This window comes from Neovison vison, chromosome 3 (genome assembly GCF_020171115.1).
Source record: "Neovison vison isolate M4711 chromosome 3, ASM_NN_V1, whole genome shotgun sequence".
NCBI classification, from domain to species: domain Eukaryota; kingdom Metazoa; phylum Chordata; class Mammalia; order Carnivora; family Mustelidae; genus Neogale; species Neogale vison.
Window position 1 is genome coordinate 124,393,641 of NC_058093.1, and position 16,148 is coordinate 124,409,788.

The window sequence follows — 16,148 nt, forward strand, 5'->3', positions numbered from 1 at the left end:
TTCCTTAGAAGAAAAAAATAATATATTAGAAACAAAATCCAATATTTGGCTATGTTCCATTTAGGAAAAACAAAGTGCTGTAAAAAACAAAAATAATTCAGGAACAGGGGCGCCTGGCTGGCCCAGCTGGAAGAGCATGTGACTCTTGATCCCAGGGTTGTGAGTCCAAGACTCGTACTGGGTGTAGAGACCGTCTAAACAAGTAAGACCTCTAAGGAGCTGATGCAGCGGTGTGGTCAACACTGTGCGAAGAGCACACACGCCGGCGGTGCACAGTTCCTGGCATCGGCTGGCAGCAGGCCAGGTACCACTCCCACAGCGCGGACCGCGTCCTGGATCCACCCCAGTCCCACCCAGACTGGCCGCGTCCTCACGGTCTGCGCCGGCCAGTGCCCGCTCCCACGGCCCCGTGTTTTCGGCGGCGTCTGAGGCTCCCCCTCACGTGTTCCGTGGTCCTGCACGCGCGACAGGGGTTCCCGGGCCCCCAACTCCCGCGAGCCTCCCGCCGGGTCCCCCTAGGATGGCGAGACCCGCCTTTATCCACTGGAAGACTCCAGTCGGGATCAGCCTTATTTAGGGGCGCCCCGTCGTTAAGCGTCTGCATTCGGCTCAGGTCCTGACCCCAGGGCCCTGGGATCGAGCCCCGCGTCGGGCCCCGCATCGGCGGGGAGCCTGCTCCTCCCTCTCCCACGCGCCCCGCTTGTGTCTCTCGCTGCGTCTCTGGGTCAAATGAATAAAATCTTTGAAGAAAAAGAACAAAGCACCGGTCTACTCGGAGCACAACATCCTCACCCCAGCGCTCGCCCCGTCCACAGAGCAAAGAGCCAGGACTCTCGAGTGTCACATCAGACGGTGGCTCGGTGTCTGGCTCCACCCCAAGCAGCGGCCGCTCCAGCTCCAGCTCCCGGCTGCGCTGCGCCCGCGGTGAAGAAGGCGCGCGCCGCGGAGGAAGAGCGGCCGCCGCCCCGCGCCCCGCGCCCCGCGCCCCGCGCCCGCCGCCGAGAGCACGCGGTCGGTACCGCCGCCGCTGCGCAGACGCACGATCCAGGCCCGGCTCCGCCCCGCCTCCTCCGCCGCAAGCTCTCCTTGGCTCCCGGCCCCGGCCACCGCGCACCGCAGCTCCGACGGCCACACTTGCGCCGCTGGGCCTGCGACGGTCCAGGCGCTCTCCCCGCCAGACAGCCCGAACAGGACGCCAGAGCCAATACAAAGGCAGGACTACTGATCTCCCTTGTCGGTTGTTGACCTCTACCAACGCATGACCAACTTCCCCATGTCTTCCGTCCTCTGGCGAATCCCAGTCACCTCCCCACTCAAATGACCGCATGTTCCCAAGTAAGGATAAGACAAAAGTCATCTTCTCCACCAGTACTTCAGTCTTCCACCCCTACCCTTCCCTCTGCCTAAGAGGACGGGTATTAGTCTTCCTTCCCAAAACCATCTTTCCCCCCAAACGGTCCCTGTCCTTTATTTTTCAAAGACTTAACCACAAGTGCCTTGACATTTTCAGAAACACCACCCTTCTGTATGGCTTCCATGATCACAGCCATGACAGGACTCTGAAACCTACGTCTCCAGACCCTGCTTCTGAATCTGACAGCATTGTCTGCACTGCACCAACCCACCACAAGATGGATTTTAATCAAGAAAACAGTCAATAGTTTTAGATGAGCAATCTACCGGAAAACAAAACAAAACACACACACACACAACACAAAAACAAACAACAACAACAAAACCAGCAGTAAGCTGACATCATACGTAATGGTGAAATACTGAAAGCTTTCCAGGACTAGGAACAAGAAGCAAGAAGGGAGGCTCACCACTGCTATTACATATAATAGTCTATGTGCCAGACAGACCCACAGGGCAGAAAAGAAGAAAATAAAAAGCATACGGGTTATAGAAGAAAGAAATAAAACTGTCTCTGTTTGCAGATAACATGACTGTCCATGTAGAAAATTACATAGGATCTACAAAAACACTCCTAGTACTAACAGTAAGGTCAGCAAGGTTTTAAGATAAAAGACAAACATACAAAATCCATCTCTAGTTCTATACAGCAGAATGAACAGGTGAAAACCAAAATTTAAAATACCAGTTACGGGACGCCTGGGTGGCTCAGTGGGTTAAGCAGCTGCCTTCGGCTCAGGTCATGATCCCAGCGTCCTGGGATCGAGTCCCGCATCGGGCTCCTTGCTCAGCAGGGAGCCTGCTTCTCCCTCTGCCTCTGCCTGCCTCTCTGTGTGCCTGTGCTCGCTCTCTCTCCCTCTCTCTCTGACAAATAAATAAATAAAATCTTTAAAAAAAAATAAATAAAATACCAGTTACAAATACCAAGAAGGAAAAAAAAAAAAAGGAAAAATACTTAGGAATAAATCTAACATAGATAAAAGCTGTGTGTTAAAAATGACAAAATGCTGATAAAAAGGTCAAAGTTCTCAATAATGGAGAGCAGTGAACCGTGATCTAGATGACTTAACACAGTAAACATTTCAATTCTCCCAACTTAATATACAGGTTAAACATAATTCCTATCAAGAATCCCTGAAAGGATTTTCCACATTGGGCTAAATTATTCTAGTATGTCTATGGAAGGGCCAAGTACCCAGAATAGTTAAGAAAGTCTTGAAAAGGGATAAGATACAAGGAACTGACTCATCCCGTCTGAAGAGGGAGGCGCTGGCGAAGAAGGTGCCCCCGCCAGTAAGACGGCCGCCCTCGCCAGCCCTGCAGACGATGCAGACGAGCTGAGGCCCCCGCGAGCTGCTGCTACACACACATTCTAACAACCAAAACGAAAAACAATGACAACAAGGTTGGTATCTCTCCTTCCCTGCTGCTGGGAATGTGGGACAGCGCAACCACCCTGGGCAACAGCTGCGCGCTCGCCTAAAAAACTGAACAGCGGGGGGGGGGGGGGGGGGGGGCGCCTGGGTGGCTCAGTGGGTTAAGCCGCTGCCTTCGGCTCAGGTCATGATCTCAGAGTCCTGGGATCGAGTCCCGCATCGGGCTCTCTGCTCAGTGGGGAGCCTGCTTCCCTCTCTCTCTCTCTCTCTGCCTCTCTGTCTACTTGTGATCTCTCTGTCAAATAAATAAATACATAAAATCTTTAAAAAAAAAAAAAACACAAAAAAACTGAACATCGCTTATCCTGCAGCCCGGCAACTACGCTCCTACACACCTACCCCAGAGAAAAGAAAACTTGTGTCTACACACAAAAAACCCGCACGTGCTGATGATTCACAGCGGCTTTACTCAGAACATCCGAAAACCTGAGACCATCTAAACGCCCTGCAGTGGGTGAGCGTGAAACACCCACCGGCCCGGGAGCGACCTATCAGCACACACACTTGAACGCATGTCATGGGCGCTGTGTCGGGGGAAACAGGCCAATCTCCAAAAATCACAAATTGAATGGTTCCACTTAATTACAGAACCGGAGAATGGATTAGTGGTTGCCAGAGGCTAGGACCTGGGGCGGGAAAGAGAACAGGACTAGAGAAGGCAGCGGACAGGAGGCACATGCGCTGCCAGGACACCTGTATTTTACGGCAGACCCAGACGTGGAGCGGAAATGTGGGGGGCTACTCAGTCCACACCAGCATCAGCTTTCTGGTCTGACACAACAGTACAGTTACTTCGGATACAACCCGGCGGGGGCGCCTGGGTGAATCAGTCCGTTAAGCGTCTGCCTTCGGCTCAGGTCATGATCTCAGGGTCCTGTGTGGCCCGGCTCCCTGCTCAGTGGGGACCCTGCTCCCCCCCCCCCCGCTCCTCCCACCTCAGGCTCACTCTTTCTCTCTCAAATAAATGAATAAAATCTTGAAAAAAAAAAATGACAAAGCCATTGAGGGGGAACTGGGTGAGGATAAGTGGAACCCCCCATACTATCTCTCTGACTTCCTGTGAAGCTCTAATTATTTCAAAGGGTTTTTAAGATTTTATTTATTTATTTGACGGAGCGATCACAAGTAGGCAGAGAGGCAGGCAAAGAGAGGAGGAAGCAGGCTCCCTGCCGAGCAGAGAGCCCAATGCAGGACTTGATCCCAGGACCCTGAGATCACAACCTGAGCCAAAGGCAGATGCTTAGCCGACTGAGCCCCCCAGGGACCCCAGAAAAGTTTTTTTTTTTAAGATTTTATTTATTTATTTGACAGACAGAGATCACAAGTAGGCAGAGAGGCAGGCAGAGAGAGACGGAGAAGCAGGCTCCCTGCTGAACAGAGAGAGCCCGATGCGGGGCTCTATCCAGGACCCTGGGATCATGACCTGAGCCGAAGGCAGAGGCTTTAACCCACTGAGCCACCCAGGTGCCCCAGAAAAGTTTTTGTTTTTAATAAAACAAAGTAAAAGTATGAAAACTATATACCATGCAAATGCCAATCAAAGAAAGCTGCTAGATAGAGAAATCAAGAAACAAAGTGTTAATAACAGAACACGCCGAGGGTCGCGGGAGGGAAGGGGGTGAGGGGGTGGGTGAGACCGGGGACGCGGACGGAGCGGGGCACCTGGGAGGGGCACCGGCCGCTGCCCACAGTGCCAGATCACTCCCTGTGCCGCACGCCCGAAGCTAACACGGCGCCGAGTGTTAACGGACTGAAGTTAAAATAAAGAAAGCTGCTATCCGTCGTCGAAGTGGGACATTATGAACCGCACGGAAGAAATACTATCAGAGACAAAGACCAATCCAATTACAAACAGTAAGTCGGGGACCCTACACTCGCGTCGTCAGTAACACACTCTAGAATACAGAAAGCAAAACTCGAAGCAGGAGATGCCCCCTCGGTGACGCTGCGGGACTCAGCAGGTTTCTCAGTCTCTGACAGGAACTTTAAATATGAACACAGACGATTAGTCACGACAAGGACAAAGACACTCACTAACATACAGAGCAACCCAGTCAATCAAAAAGCATAAATTATTTCCAAATACACACAGAAAACTAACCCTGCCCATCTACAATGAACCATAAAGCAAGTCTCAACACGTTACAGAGCCTGAAAGAAAAAAATTGTAAGTACGTTCTCGGGCCACAGTGGATTTAAGAGAACAGTAGATCATGCAGGCCCTGGGTGGCTCGGTCCATGAAGCGTGTGACTTCAGCGCAGGTCATGATCTCAGGGTTCTGAGACCCAGTCGGTCTCCTGTCTCCCAACTCCACGCTGACTCTGTTTCTCCCGCTCCCGCTGCCCCTCCCCCACTGCTGTGCTCTCTCTCTCGCTCTCACTTTGTCTCTCTCAAATAAATAAATAAATAAAGTCTTTAAAAAAAAAGTTAACAGTCGATTACAAAAAGACAATTAGGAAAATTCCCGACTGTTTGGAAATTAAGCAGCATGGTTCTAAATTGAACATCAACTAAAGCAGAAAAGACAATGTAAATCAGAACATATTTTGCACTAAATGATAATGAAAATACCATGTGTCAAATCTGAAATGCATCTACTTTTAAAAATGAAAAAAGTACAATGCTGGTGATCTGAGAATCCGTCTTAGGAAGTCAGAAGAACAGTAAGTTAAACTCAAAAGGATGAAAAAAATTAAGGGCAGACCAGATTTCAATGACACAGTAAGGAGACACGCTAAGGAGGACACTGTGTCACCCACACAGCAGCCCACAGAGAATGTTTAATGTGAATCTAATGGTGAGAAGACCTCAGACAAACCAATATCTGAAATGTTCTACAAAATACCTGTTGTATAGTCCTCATAAACATCGATGGAAAAAAAGACAAAGAAATGGCAAAGACAAAAGACAAAAAGCGGCTCCAGATTCCTGGAGACAGAACAGGCAGGCCAGCTAAACGCCATGGCACCTAGAGAGGAAGGGCGCTCGGCGGGCAGGATCAGAGCAGGAGACAGAGCTGTGCCAGATGCCATCTCCTGCACATGACTACTGCCGAGTGACCACATATGAAAACAGCCTCTTCCTAAGAGACGTGCACCGAGCTACAAAGATCAGAGAACAGTGAAGGAACAAGCAGCTTCGTCTGAAGTCACTCTGAAAGGAACTGAGATTTAAGAGAACGGTAAGGAAATGTGGCAAAAGATGAAATGTTAGTGATCTTAGGCAAAGGGCAGAGAGGAATGCTTGCAACTTTTCTATAAGTTTGGATTTATTTCAAGATAAAAGTGAATTTATTTTGTCAAACTATCACTCTTTGCAGAGGATATGATACTATATGTGGAAAACCCAAAAGACTCCACTTCAAATCTGCTAGAACTTGTACAGGAATTCAGTCAAGTGTCAGGATATAAAATCAATGCACAGAAATCAGTTGCATTTCTATAAACCAACAACAAGACAGAAGAAAGAAAAATTAAGGAGTCAATCCCATTTACTATGGCACCCAAAACCGTAAAATATCTAGGAATAAACCTAACCAAAGAGGCAAAGAATCTGTACTCAGAAAACTATAAAGTACTCATGAAAGAAATTGAGGAAGACATAAAAAAATGGAAAAATGTTCCATGGTCATGGATTGGAACAAATATTGTGCAAATGTCTATGCTACCTAAAGCAATCTACACATTAAATGCAATCCCTATCAAAATCCCATCCATTTTTTCAAAGAAATGGAGCAAATAATCTTAAAATTTATATGGAACCAGAAAAGACCCCAAATAGCCAGAGGAATGTCAAAAAAGAAACCAAAGTTGTTGGCATCACAATTCCGGACTTCAAGCTGTATTACAAAGCTGTCATCATCAAGACAGTATGGTACTGGCACAAAAACAGACACATAGATCAATGGAACAGAATACAGAGCCCAGAAATAGACCCTCAACTCTATGGTCAACTAATCTTCAACAAAGCAGGAAAGAATGCCAATGGCAAAAAGACAGTCTCTTCAACAAATGGTGCTGGGAAAATTGGACAACCACATGCAGAAAAATAAAACTGGACCGTTTCCTTACACCACACACGAAAATAGACTCAAAATGGATGAAGGACCTCAATGTGAGAAAGGAATCCATCAAAATCCTTGAGGAGAACACAGGCAGCGACCTCTTTGACCTCAGCCGCAGCAACATCTTCCTAGGAACATCGCCAAAGGCAAGGGAAGCAAGGGCAAAAATGAACTATTGGGACTTTATCCAGATCAAAATATTCTGCACAGCAAAGGAAATAGTCAACAAAACCAAAAGACAACTGACAGAATGGGACAAGATATTTGCAATCGACATATCAGATAAAGGGCTAGTATCCAAAATCTATAAAGAACTTAACAAACTCAACACCCAAAGAACAAATAATCCAATCAAGAAATGGGCAGAGGACATGAACAGACGTTTCTGCAGAGAAGACATCCAGATGGCCAACAGACACATGAAAAGTGCTCCACATCACTCGGCATCAGGGAAATACAAATCAAAACCACAATGAGATATCACCTCACACCAGTCAGAATGGCTAAAATCAACAAGTCAGGAAACCACAGATGCTGGCGAGGATGCGGAGAAAGGGGAACCCTCCTACACTGTTGATGGGAATGCAAGCTGGTGCAACCACTCTTGAAAACAGCATGGAGGTTCCTCAAAAGGTTGAAAATAGAACTGCCCTATGACCCAGCAATTGCACTACTGGGCATTTACCCTAAAGATACAAACATAGTGATCCGAAGGGGCACGTGCACCCCAATGTTCATAGCAGCAATGTCCACAATAGCCAAACTATGGAAAGAACCTAGATGTCCATCAACAGTGAATGGATAAAGAAGATGTGGTATATATACACAATGGAATACTATGCAGCCATCAAAAGAAATGAAATCTTGCCATTTGCGACAACATGGATGGAACTAGAGCGTATCATGCTCAGCGAAATAAGTCAAGCAGAAAAAGACAACTATCATATGATCTCCCTGATATGAGGAAGTTGAGATGCAACGTGAGGGGTTTGGTGGGGAGGAATAAATAAAACAAGATGGGATTGGGAGGGAGACAAACCATAAGAGACTCTTCATCTCACAAAAGAAACTGAGGGTTGCTGGGAGGAGGGGGGTAGGGAAAGGGTGGCTCGATTGTGGACATTGGGGAAGGTATGTGCTATGGTGAGTGCTGTGAAGTGTGTAAACCTCGTGATCACAGACCTGTAACCCTGGGGCTAATAATACATTATATGTTAATTTTTAAAAAAAAAAGAATCGATCCCACTGAAATTTTCAAAGTAAAAAAAAAAAAAAAGTGAATTTATTTCAAGGTTGGATTTATTTCACGATAAAAGTTTAAAATTTCAAAAGCAAAGACAACACTAGAAGTTTGGCTCTTTGAAGAGAACTGGTAACCTCCTAGCAAGATTAATATGAAAAAGGGAGACAGAGATGATCAGGAGTAAAAAAAAAAAAAAAAATGTGACAACCATCCAGAGCCTTATACATTTTAAATTACAGGAATTTATATATTTGAAAGTCGATAAACCCCTTGAAAAGCAGAAAGCATCACAACTCACACAAGAAAAACAGAACAAAACAATTCTGCACAGCCCTGCACCACTTAAGAAATTAAGTCTAGAATTGTTAAATATCCCCAAAGAATACTCTTGGAATACTAGCTATATAACTCAGAAAAAGTTTTTTGAAAAAACTATACCATTCATTAAAAATTAGTAACACAATCAGTAACTTCTAAAACCTTAGTCATGAAATTCTTCTTCATGTGAAAACCTTACAATATACCGGAAAGACGAAGTCGGACACTAACTGGAAGCTGGGAAGGGAGGTAAGCCAATGTCCTGCCTGCCTAACTCCCTGCGTCTGCGAGGCCGAGCTCTCGGAGGGACCCCTCAGAGTCCTCGGGAGTCCACGGGCCACTGTTTAAACACCACCACATGAGCCGTCCCCGAAATCAGATCAGTTGTAAAAACATCTTTTTGCAAACTTCAAAGGGCTACTGAGGATGATAAATCCGACACCTTTCTACGATTATTATACTCCTTTTAGGGGCAAAGGGATATAAATTCGCGCTGGTAAGAAAGGCACTGACGACACACTTAACACAGCAGAAAGACTATAAAAGTTGTAATTTATCTGACACATCCCACTCAAGTTATGCTGGCTTCGGTCAGCTGAAATCTCGCCGTGCCTGTCCCCGGGGCTGGAGGACAGCCAGTGAGCACTGGGTGCGGTTTCACAGACCAGACTCCAAAGCCCAGGATGAGCACAGCTGAAGTTTATCTCAGCCACCAGTGAACTTGTTGAAAATACGAGCAGTTCTTATCTTTGTTTCTTCCTGGTTAAATTAAATGAAGAATATTCTTCCAAGTCTAAGCATTCAAGCTGAACGATACACGGAGCCCCGGTGTTATTAAACTGCGTTTCACACGCCTGTATCTGCCTTTCTGGGTGAGAGCAGGATTACAGATGGGAGAGAACAGAAAACCGTTCACAAATGCCAACACAGTGACCAGAATTGACTCTACCATGCAGTCACGACAAAACCAATCTTTCTCTGTCTTCTAAACATTTAAATTTCTCATTAAAAAAGTGAACTTGAGGACGCCTGTGTGGCTAAGTCAGTGAAGCATCTGCTTTGGCTCAGGTCATGATCCCAAGGTTCTGGATTCAAGTCCTGTGTGGGGCTCCTTGCTCAGCGGGGAGCCTGCTGCTCCCTCGGCCTGCGGCTCCCCTGCTTATGTGCTTCCGCGCTCTCTCTGACAAACAAATAAAATCTTCAAAAAAAAAAGGGAACTTGGCTTTCGTTTTCTGACTAGCACTATTTGCTTTTAACACTCTCTATGATGTCACCTCATTAGAGCGTCTTCTTTACTTTGATGTAAGAATAAGTGTGTCAGAAGTGGAGCTTACAAGTACCTTCACTGTGGACCTGACAGCCCAGGAAATTAGGCAGCGAGAGATCACCAACCTGGTGCAGAGGAACTTCCATCCTCCACAGACAAACCACTCCAGTCCTCTCTTCCTCCGTGTGATCCTAGCTCGTGGTAACGTGTGGTAATCGCTTTCGTCATTCTCGAAGCCTTCTTCAGACATCATTAGCGGCATTTCATCCAAATGGGCGGACTCATCTTCCAGCTGGTACCTGGTCAGAGGTAAGAACAGAGTGCTGAGGCCGGCCAAGCAGTCTTCTGTCACAGGTGAGGGTATTATTTAAGACAAGAGTTGGCCCAATTCTACTAATCACACTTGTGTTTCCTCCTCAAACTGAGCTGTGTACAGGGGAGGCGAGCCATTACAAACAAGGGATGCTATTTCCCTTTACAAAAAAGGCACTTAGCCGGAGTAAACAGGAAAGGTACGGGCTGCCCGAGGAGGCAGACACGACCACGCTGTGAGGGGGCCTCCACGAAGCCATCGGTGTGACCCGTCAGCTCAAGAGCACGACCACTCATGGTGTTCAATTCAGGAGTATTAAAAAAAAAAAAAAAAAATTATCCGAAATATTAGGAAAAATGTACGCTTTCAGGTCATTTCTAAACACTCTGCTACAGACTGATGTGATGTAAAATTTGCCCAACGTTACATTCATCAACCAAAGTCATGGAAGTGACTTTCGTAGGTGTCTGGAACACGGTGCGTCCCTTGGTTTGTTGTCAGATTTGATACAGGTATATGGGTGCTATGTCCCACTTACACTTACTCTCTGTTATTCCCTTTTCTAAACTTTTCATTCAATGAAATAATTTCTCCACAACCAATGTTCCTCTTAGAGTTCAATAATCCTCTTGTGATTCAAAAAACAAGCAGCTTACGCTATCAAAAACCCAGGTACCTTTCCTCAATCGTGGACATATTTACATTTTAAAAATAAAAGCTTAACTTGAGAACCAAAAATTCATCAGAAAATATAACGGAGAGCCCACAAACGCCATCTTACTTGATTTTACATCAAGCCTCCTCGGTAGGTATTAGTTCAATCGTAAACATAAGACAGCAGACCTCTCTGTCCCTGGGAGAGGATGGCAGTCACTGAAACTGAAATTTCTCCTCACACCCTCTGAAGGCCACTGACTTCACAGAAGACAAATAAAACCAACCAAGCCCAAGACCGCAGCATCAATGCGCACCACACAATACCACAGCCTATTTAAAGACAACAGCAAACCTGAAACAGGATAAAGTCAAAGAAACTCACAAAAGACACACTGTACTCAAAATACTTAAAACAAAGACAAAGGCAAATTCTTGGAAGCAGCCAGAGGAAAACAACTCATTACAAAGAGAAGCACATGAATTCAAACGGCCGTAGAGGAGAGGGACTCCATGTCTAAGTGCTGGGGGCGGGGCGGGGGGTTCAACCCAGAATCCTAAATCCAGCAACAAGATCCTCCAGGAATGAAAGCCAAACAAAAACATTTTCAGATGAAAGCTGAAACCTGCAGGATGCGCTCCCGGCAGACTCGTACAGAAGAACGCTAAAGAAAGTTTCAAGATGAAGAAGAAACTTGGAATTTCGGGAATGAAGAACACAAAATTCTTTAAAACGCGTATGAAAACTGAAGGCAAAAGCCGGACACCGTCCGGGACAGCTTCCAGCACAGGAGGACGGCAATGGCTACGGCGGCCGTCCCGCGCGGAGCAGGAGCTCCCCGGCTGACCGTCAGCGTGAGGCACGAACGGCGAGGCGCTGGCGGCGCACGCTGCGGTCCTCAGAGCGGAGCCTCCGACAGCGGTACAGGAACATTCTGGGTCACAGAATTCGGTTGACGGAGCTGCCCTGCGCATCGCAGCATGTTCAACAGCAACCTGGGTCGCTACACATTTGACACCAGTAGCGGCGTCCCCGCAGGCATGACAATAACAATGTGTCCGGACGTCGTCAAATGTCACCTAGAAGACAAAAATCACTCCGTACAAAAAAATAAAAATACTTGAAATGTAATGGCATATAATGTTAAAAGATTAAAAGTAAAAATATGGAAAAAGATACAATACAAATGCTCTTTCAAAGGAAGAAAAGTAGCTACTGTAATATATGACAAAAAAGACATAAAAAAAAACCCAGAACGGAGGAAATGCCCGGGATAAAGAAGGGCGTCACACAGAGATGAACGGTCACATCACCTGCAAGCTCGAGCGGTCACCAACGAGCAGGCACCTCTCACCAGTGCAGGAAAACGAAGTACAGGACACGGACGTGAAAGTAGAGACCAACCCAGGACCCTGCCTGGAGACTCCGTAAGTCCTCGCTCAGTAACTGACAGAACAGCGTGTCAGCAAGGACCCCGAGATGTGGTCGCCACCCCCGGCCCCCCCACGCTGGCCGCCACGGACAGAGCACGGCAGCCGGCACAGCAGACCGTCCGCAGCAAAGGCGCCGGGAACACACCTTCCCGGGCCGCGTCCCAGGCCATAACGCGAACTAACCAATCCAAAAGAACTGAAATTAGACGAAGTATGTTCTCTCACTGTAAAGGAATTTCTTCCAAAAGTCACTAACAGAAAGGGGTGTCTGGGGGGCTCGGGCAGTTAAGGGTCTGCTTTCAGCTCAGGTCACGGTCTCAGGGTCCTGGGATCCAGTCCCGCATCCGGCTCCCTGCTCGGCACCCCCCGCCCCTCCGCCTCGCTCATGCTTGCTCTCTGTCTCTCTCCATTTCCTCTGAAGTAAATAAAATCTTTAAAAAAAAACACAAAACAGGGAAGTCTGGACGGCTCGGTTGGTCAAGCGTCTACCTTCAGCTCAGGGTCCCGGGACCCAGCTCTCCGTCTGCGGGGGGTCTGGCTCTCTGCAGCTCTCCCCCACTCATCCTCTCTCTCGCTCTCTCTAAGGATGTACTGTACGGCGACTAACATAACGGAATAAAAATATAAAATGAAAAATAAAAATAAATTTGAAAAATAAATAAAGCAAATAAAATAAAACAGGAACAGAAAGATATCTGGAAAATCCACAAAGACCGGGCGGGCGGGGCGGGGGTGCACAGAAGCAGCGTCTGGGACCAGGACCCACCCGGAGCTGGAGAACCTCGCACTGATTACTCACGGCGGCCAACGGAGACGCGCGATCGGCAGAGCAGCGGCCGCAGCTAGACTCCCCCGCTGAGAACCAGTCGCCACAGGACTGGCCGGCGGCCGGGACACAGCACACACCCAGCATTCCTGCAAGCACACGCACACGCGGACGGACGTACTCAGTCCCAGAGCAGTGGTTCTCAAAGTGCGGTCCCCAGACCAGCAGCATCACCTGCGAATGTGACAGGAATAGAATTCTCGGAGCCACCCCAAGAAACCTGCAACTTCTGGAACTAGCCCACCCCTGGTGTCAAGAGCCTTTGCACTCCGCTCTTTGAGAAGCACTGCTCTGGGGCTGATTTTCATATGACGGGACACGCACAAAATTAAGAACACTTCAGCCTAGCCCACACGTGGGATGTGCTACAAACCACCGGCCCGGACACTTCAAAAACGCCATGTCACCAGGAGAAAGAAAACCACCACAGGGGCGCCGGGGTGGCTCAGTGGTTAAAGCCTCTGCCTTCAGCTCAGGTCATGATCCCAGGGTCCTGCGACTGAGCCCCGCATCGGCCTCCCTGCTCAGCGGGGAGCCTGCTTCCCTCTCTGCCTACTTGTGATCCCTGTCTGTCAAATAAATAAAATCTTAAAAAAATGAAAAAAAAGAAAGAAAACCACCACAAAGAGTGCTCCAAATGAAAACGAACTAAAAAGATAAAACCAAATGAAACAGTTGCTTGATTAAACCTTGACTGAACAAAAAGCTGTAAAAGACATTTTTGAAAATGTCCTAGAACGTCACGTTGGGTCACAGCTGTAGTAACCTTGGGGATAAACCAAACGCCACTAAATTCTGAACTTTAAAATGGTGAAGGATATGTTGTGTATTCTGCCACAATTTGAGAAAAAAAGACGGCCGTGACCACAGAAGACATCTGAACAGAGCTGTAGATGCCACGTCAGCAGCCGATGTTCAAGCTCGTGGCCAGAAGGACAGTGTCATGGCTGGAGAAACCTGCTTCCCGTGGGGAGACCCTCGCCCAAGGTCTTACTGGGGAAGCACTGAAGAATGGGTCAGCACAGGGAGAAAACCAGTGAGGCCTAACATCACCAGCTGCTGAATCTATGTAAATTGCAAGAACATTCTTTTGATTCCTCTGTATGTTGGAAATACCTCATAGTGGACAAGTGGGGAAAATGTATCCACGCGAAAAAAATTTAAGACCCAAAGTGATGCTCTGAATCCAGCTTTCTCCATCTTTTTTCCTGCCATTGTGTCCAAGACCGGTCGTCATCTGGACACTGTCGTCTGCACCATCATTAAGATCTTCCTTCTCCAGATGGCCTGTGGGCTCCCAACCAACATTTTGAAAACGAAGGCCTAAGAAGAATGACCATGGTGAAACTCCGGACAACCAGGAGTCTCCAACAACAGAAGTCCTTCCGTTCGGCTCTGGAAAGTCCTGAAACGTACCCCTACAGCACACAACCAGCTTGCAGTGCCCGCGAAGGACACACCAAGGCGGAGAGCGCCAACAAGCTGTGCGCGTGCTGAAGCGGTTCTCTTCTGAGCGGTCCTGCAGGGAGTCTGTGGACCTGCGTGTGAGTACGTGTGCGTGTGTGTGGGCGTGGGCGTGTGTGCTGCCGGTGCCAGGCAGCCCTGTGCTCACCAGGAATCTGTGAAAACGTTGGAAGGCAAGACTCCAGAAGCCACTGCCTTCTTGAAACTTCATTCTTGAAGCAGGTACCTTGCGGTCAAGAATCCCAACACGAGTGGCGCTCAGGGATGGGAAAGATGCCCGTGGACGGTAAGGCCAAGGCCGACCTGCTACCTAAGCTGCTTTCACCGTCTGGGTAACGTGTGGTAAGTACACATCCAGCAAGGGGCTTACTGAGTTACAGGTTACTGAGGCATCTGCCGGAAGACGTTTGTAACTTCCCACTAAATAATGTTTCAGTGGAACTATCTGTATACAGAACTTTCTCCAGATTTTTACATGAATTCTTTCCAAGAATCCCGGAACTGTAATTGTTATATAAAATCGTACGCTCTGAACACTTGAAATACCACTGCCAACTGCAAACCGAAACTCCGGCCACTACAAGTGAACAACACGGACAGCACGCCTGCCTCACCCTCACCAGATGGGAGTAAACGCAGGTAACCCTTTGGTTGGAAGGGGAGGAAGAAGGCATCTTGTCGTCCCGGGCACTTCTGCTATCCCACGGCGTCCTGTGCTGCTACCACGAACTGTGGCCAAGGCTGTGCCCATGCCTTGCAGAAATCGCAGTGGAGCTGGGCATACGTGGCACGTGTGCCCGGGGACACGCCCAGAACCAGGACCCTCTCCCGTGGCTCACACTCAGCAGCCCTGTGACACCAGCCTCCTCACAGGTGAACCTTCACTGGCCAAGAACTCAATGTCCCTCTTCAGCAAACATCAGCAGGACAGTGACTGCTCTCGTCAGCCATCCGGCCCCCAGTGCTCTGCCCTCGCTTGTTTTTGCCCATAAGCCCTATTCCTTTCAGTGAGTCCTTCTACCAAACACGACGTCTTGCAGGGATGGACACGTGACCCAACAACAGAAGTGGCCGTATGATTTATGCAAGAGCCCATCTCTCCCACGCTGATTTGTAAGACCTCTTAAATGTGTGAGGGTGGTTTGGGGGTCAAGGAAACAGGACTTTAACCTGCAACCACATGGAACGTGACCCCCTGCAGGGACCTACAGCAGGAGACCAGCGTACCGACACGCTGACTGCAGCCCTGGGAGACCGTGCGGCTCCGACCGGCAGAACTGGGAAGTAATACATTTGTTTTCAGCCACTAGATAGATGACCATTTTACAACAGCAACAGGACACTAACACAACCAGTGACGTGGTCTCGCTTTCTTCGTATTCTGAGTCCATTTACAATCCTGCTTCCCGCTCCCGAGCTCTCCTGTGAAGCAGCCGCGGTAAGACAGGCGGGTCAGCAGCAGACAGCGGCGTTCTGCTCACAGAGGACAGAGTGCGGACAGCCTCTGCCCAGACTCTCCCGGGCACCCCGGTGCTTCAGGGCAGTGACAATTACACATCAAGGGGAAGCGACAACCGGCACTTGACCTGTCCCGGAACCACCCGCCCTCACACCGTAAAGCGGCGAATGAGGCTGCGCAGATGGTGAGTGGACGCTTAGCAAACGTGAACCACCCACCACTTCTCCTCCTCCCAAGACAATTTCATATGAAAAATA

General features: G+C 48.2%; 1 protein-coding gene across 7 annotated transcripts in view; it reads right to left on the reverse strand.

Annotated features, from left to right (window-relative positions):
- Positions 1–16,148, reverse strand: part of ATP9B (ATPase phospholipid transporting 9B (putative)) — a 223,685-nt gene that overhangs the window by 193,014 nt on the left and 14,523 nt on the right. For 6 of the 7 annotated variants that reach the window (XM_044242779.1, XM_044242783.1, XM_044242781.1 and 3 more), the window contains exon 2: positions 9,867–10,040. In XM_044242779.1, the coding sequence (XP_044098714.1) occupies positions 9,867–10,040 (174 nt within the window). Of the gene's footprint in view, positions 1–9,866; positions 10,041–12,941; positions 12,963–16,148 lie in introns of those variants that run through there. The other variant, XM_044242782.1, reaches the window with a different exon arrangement.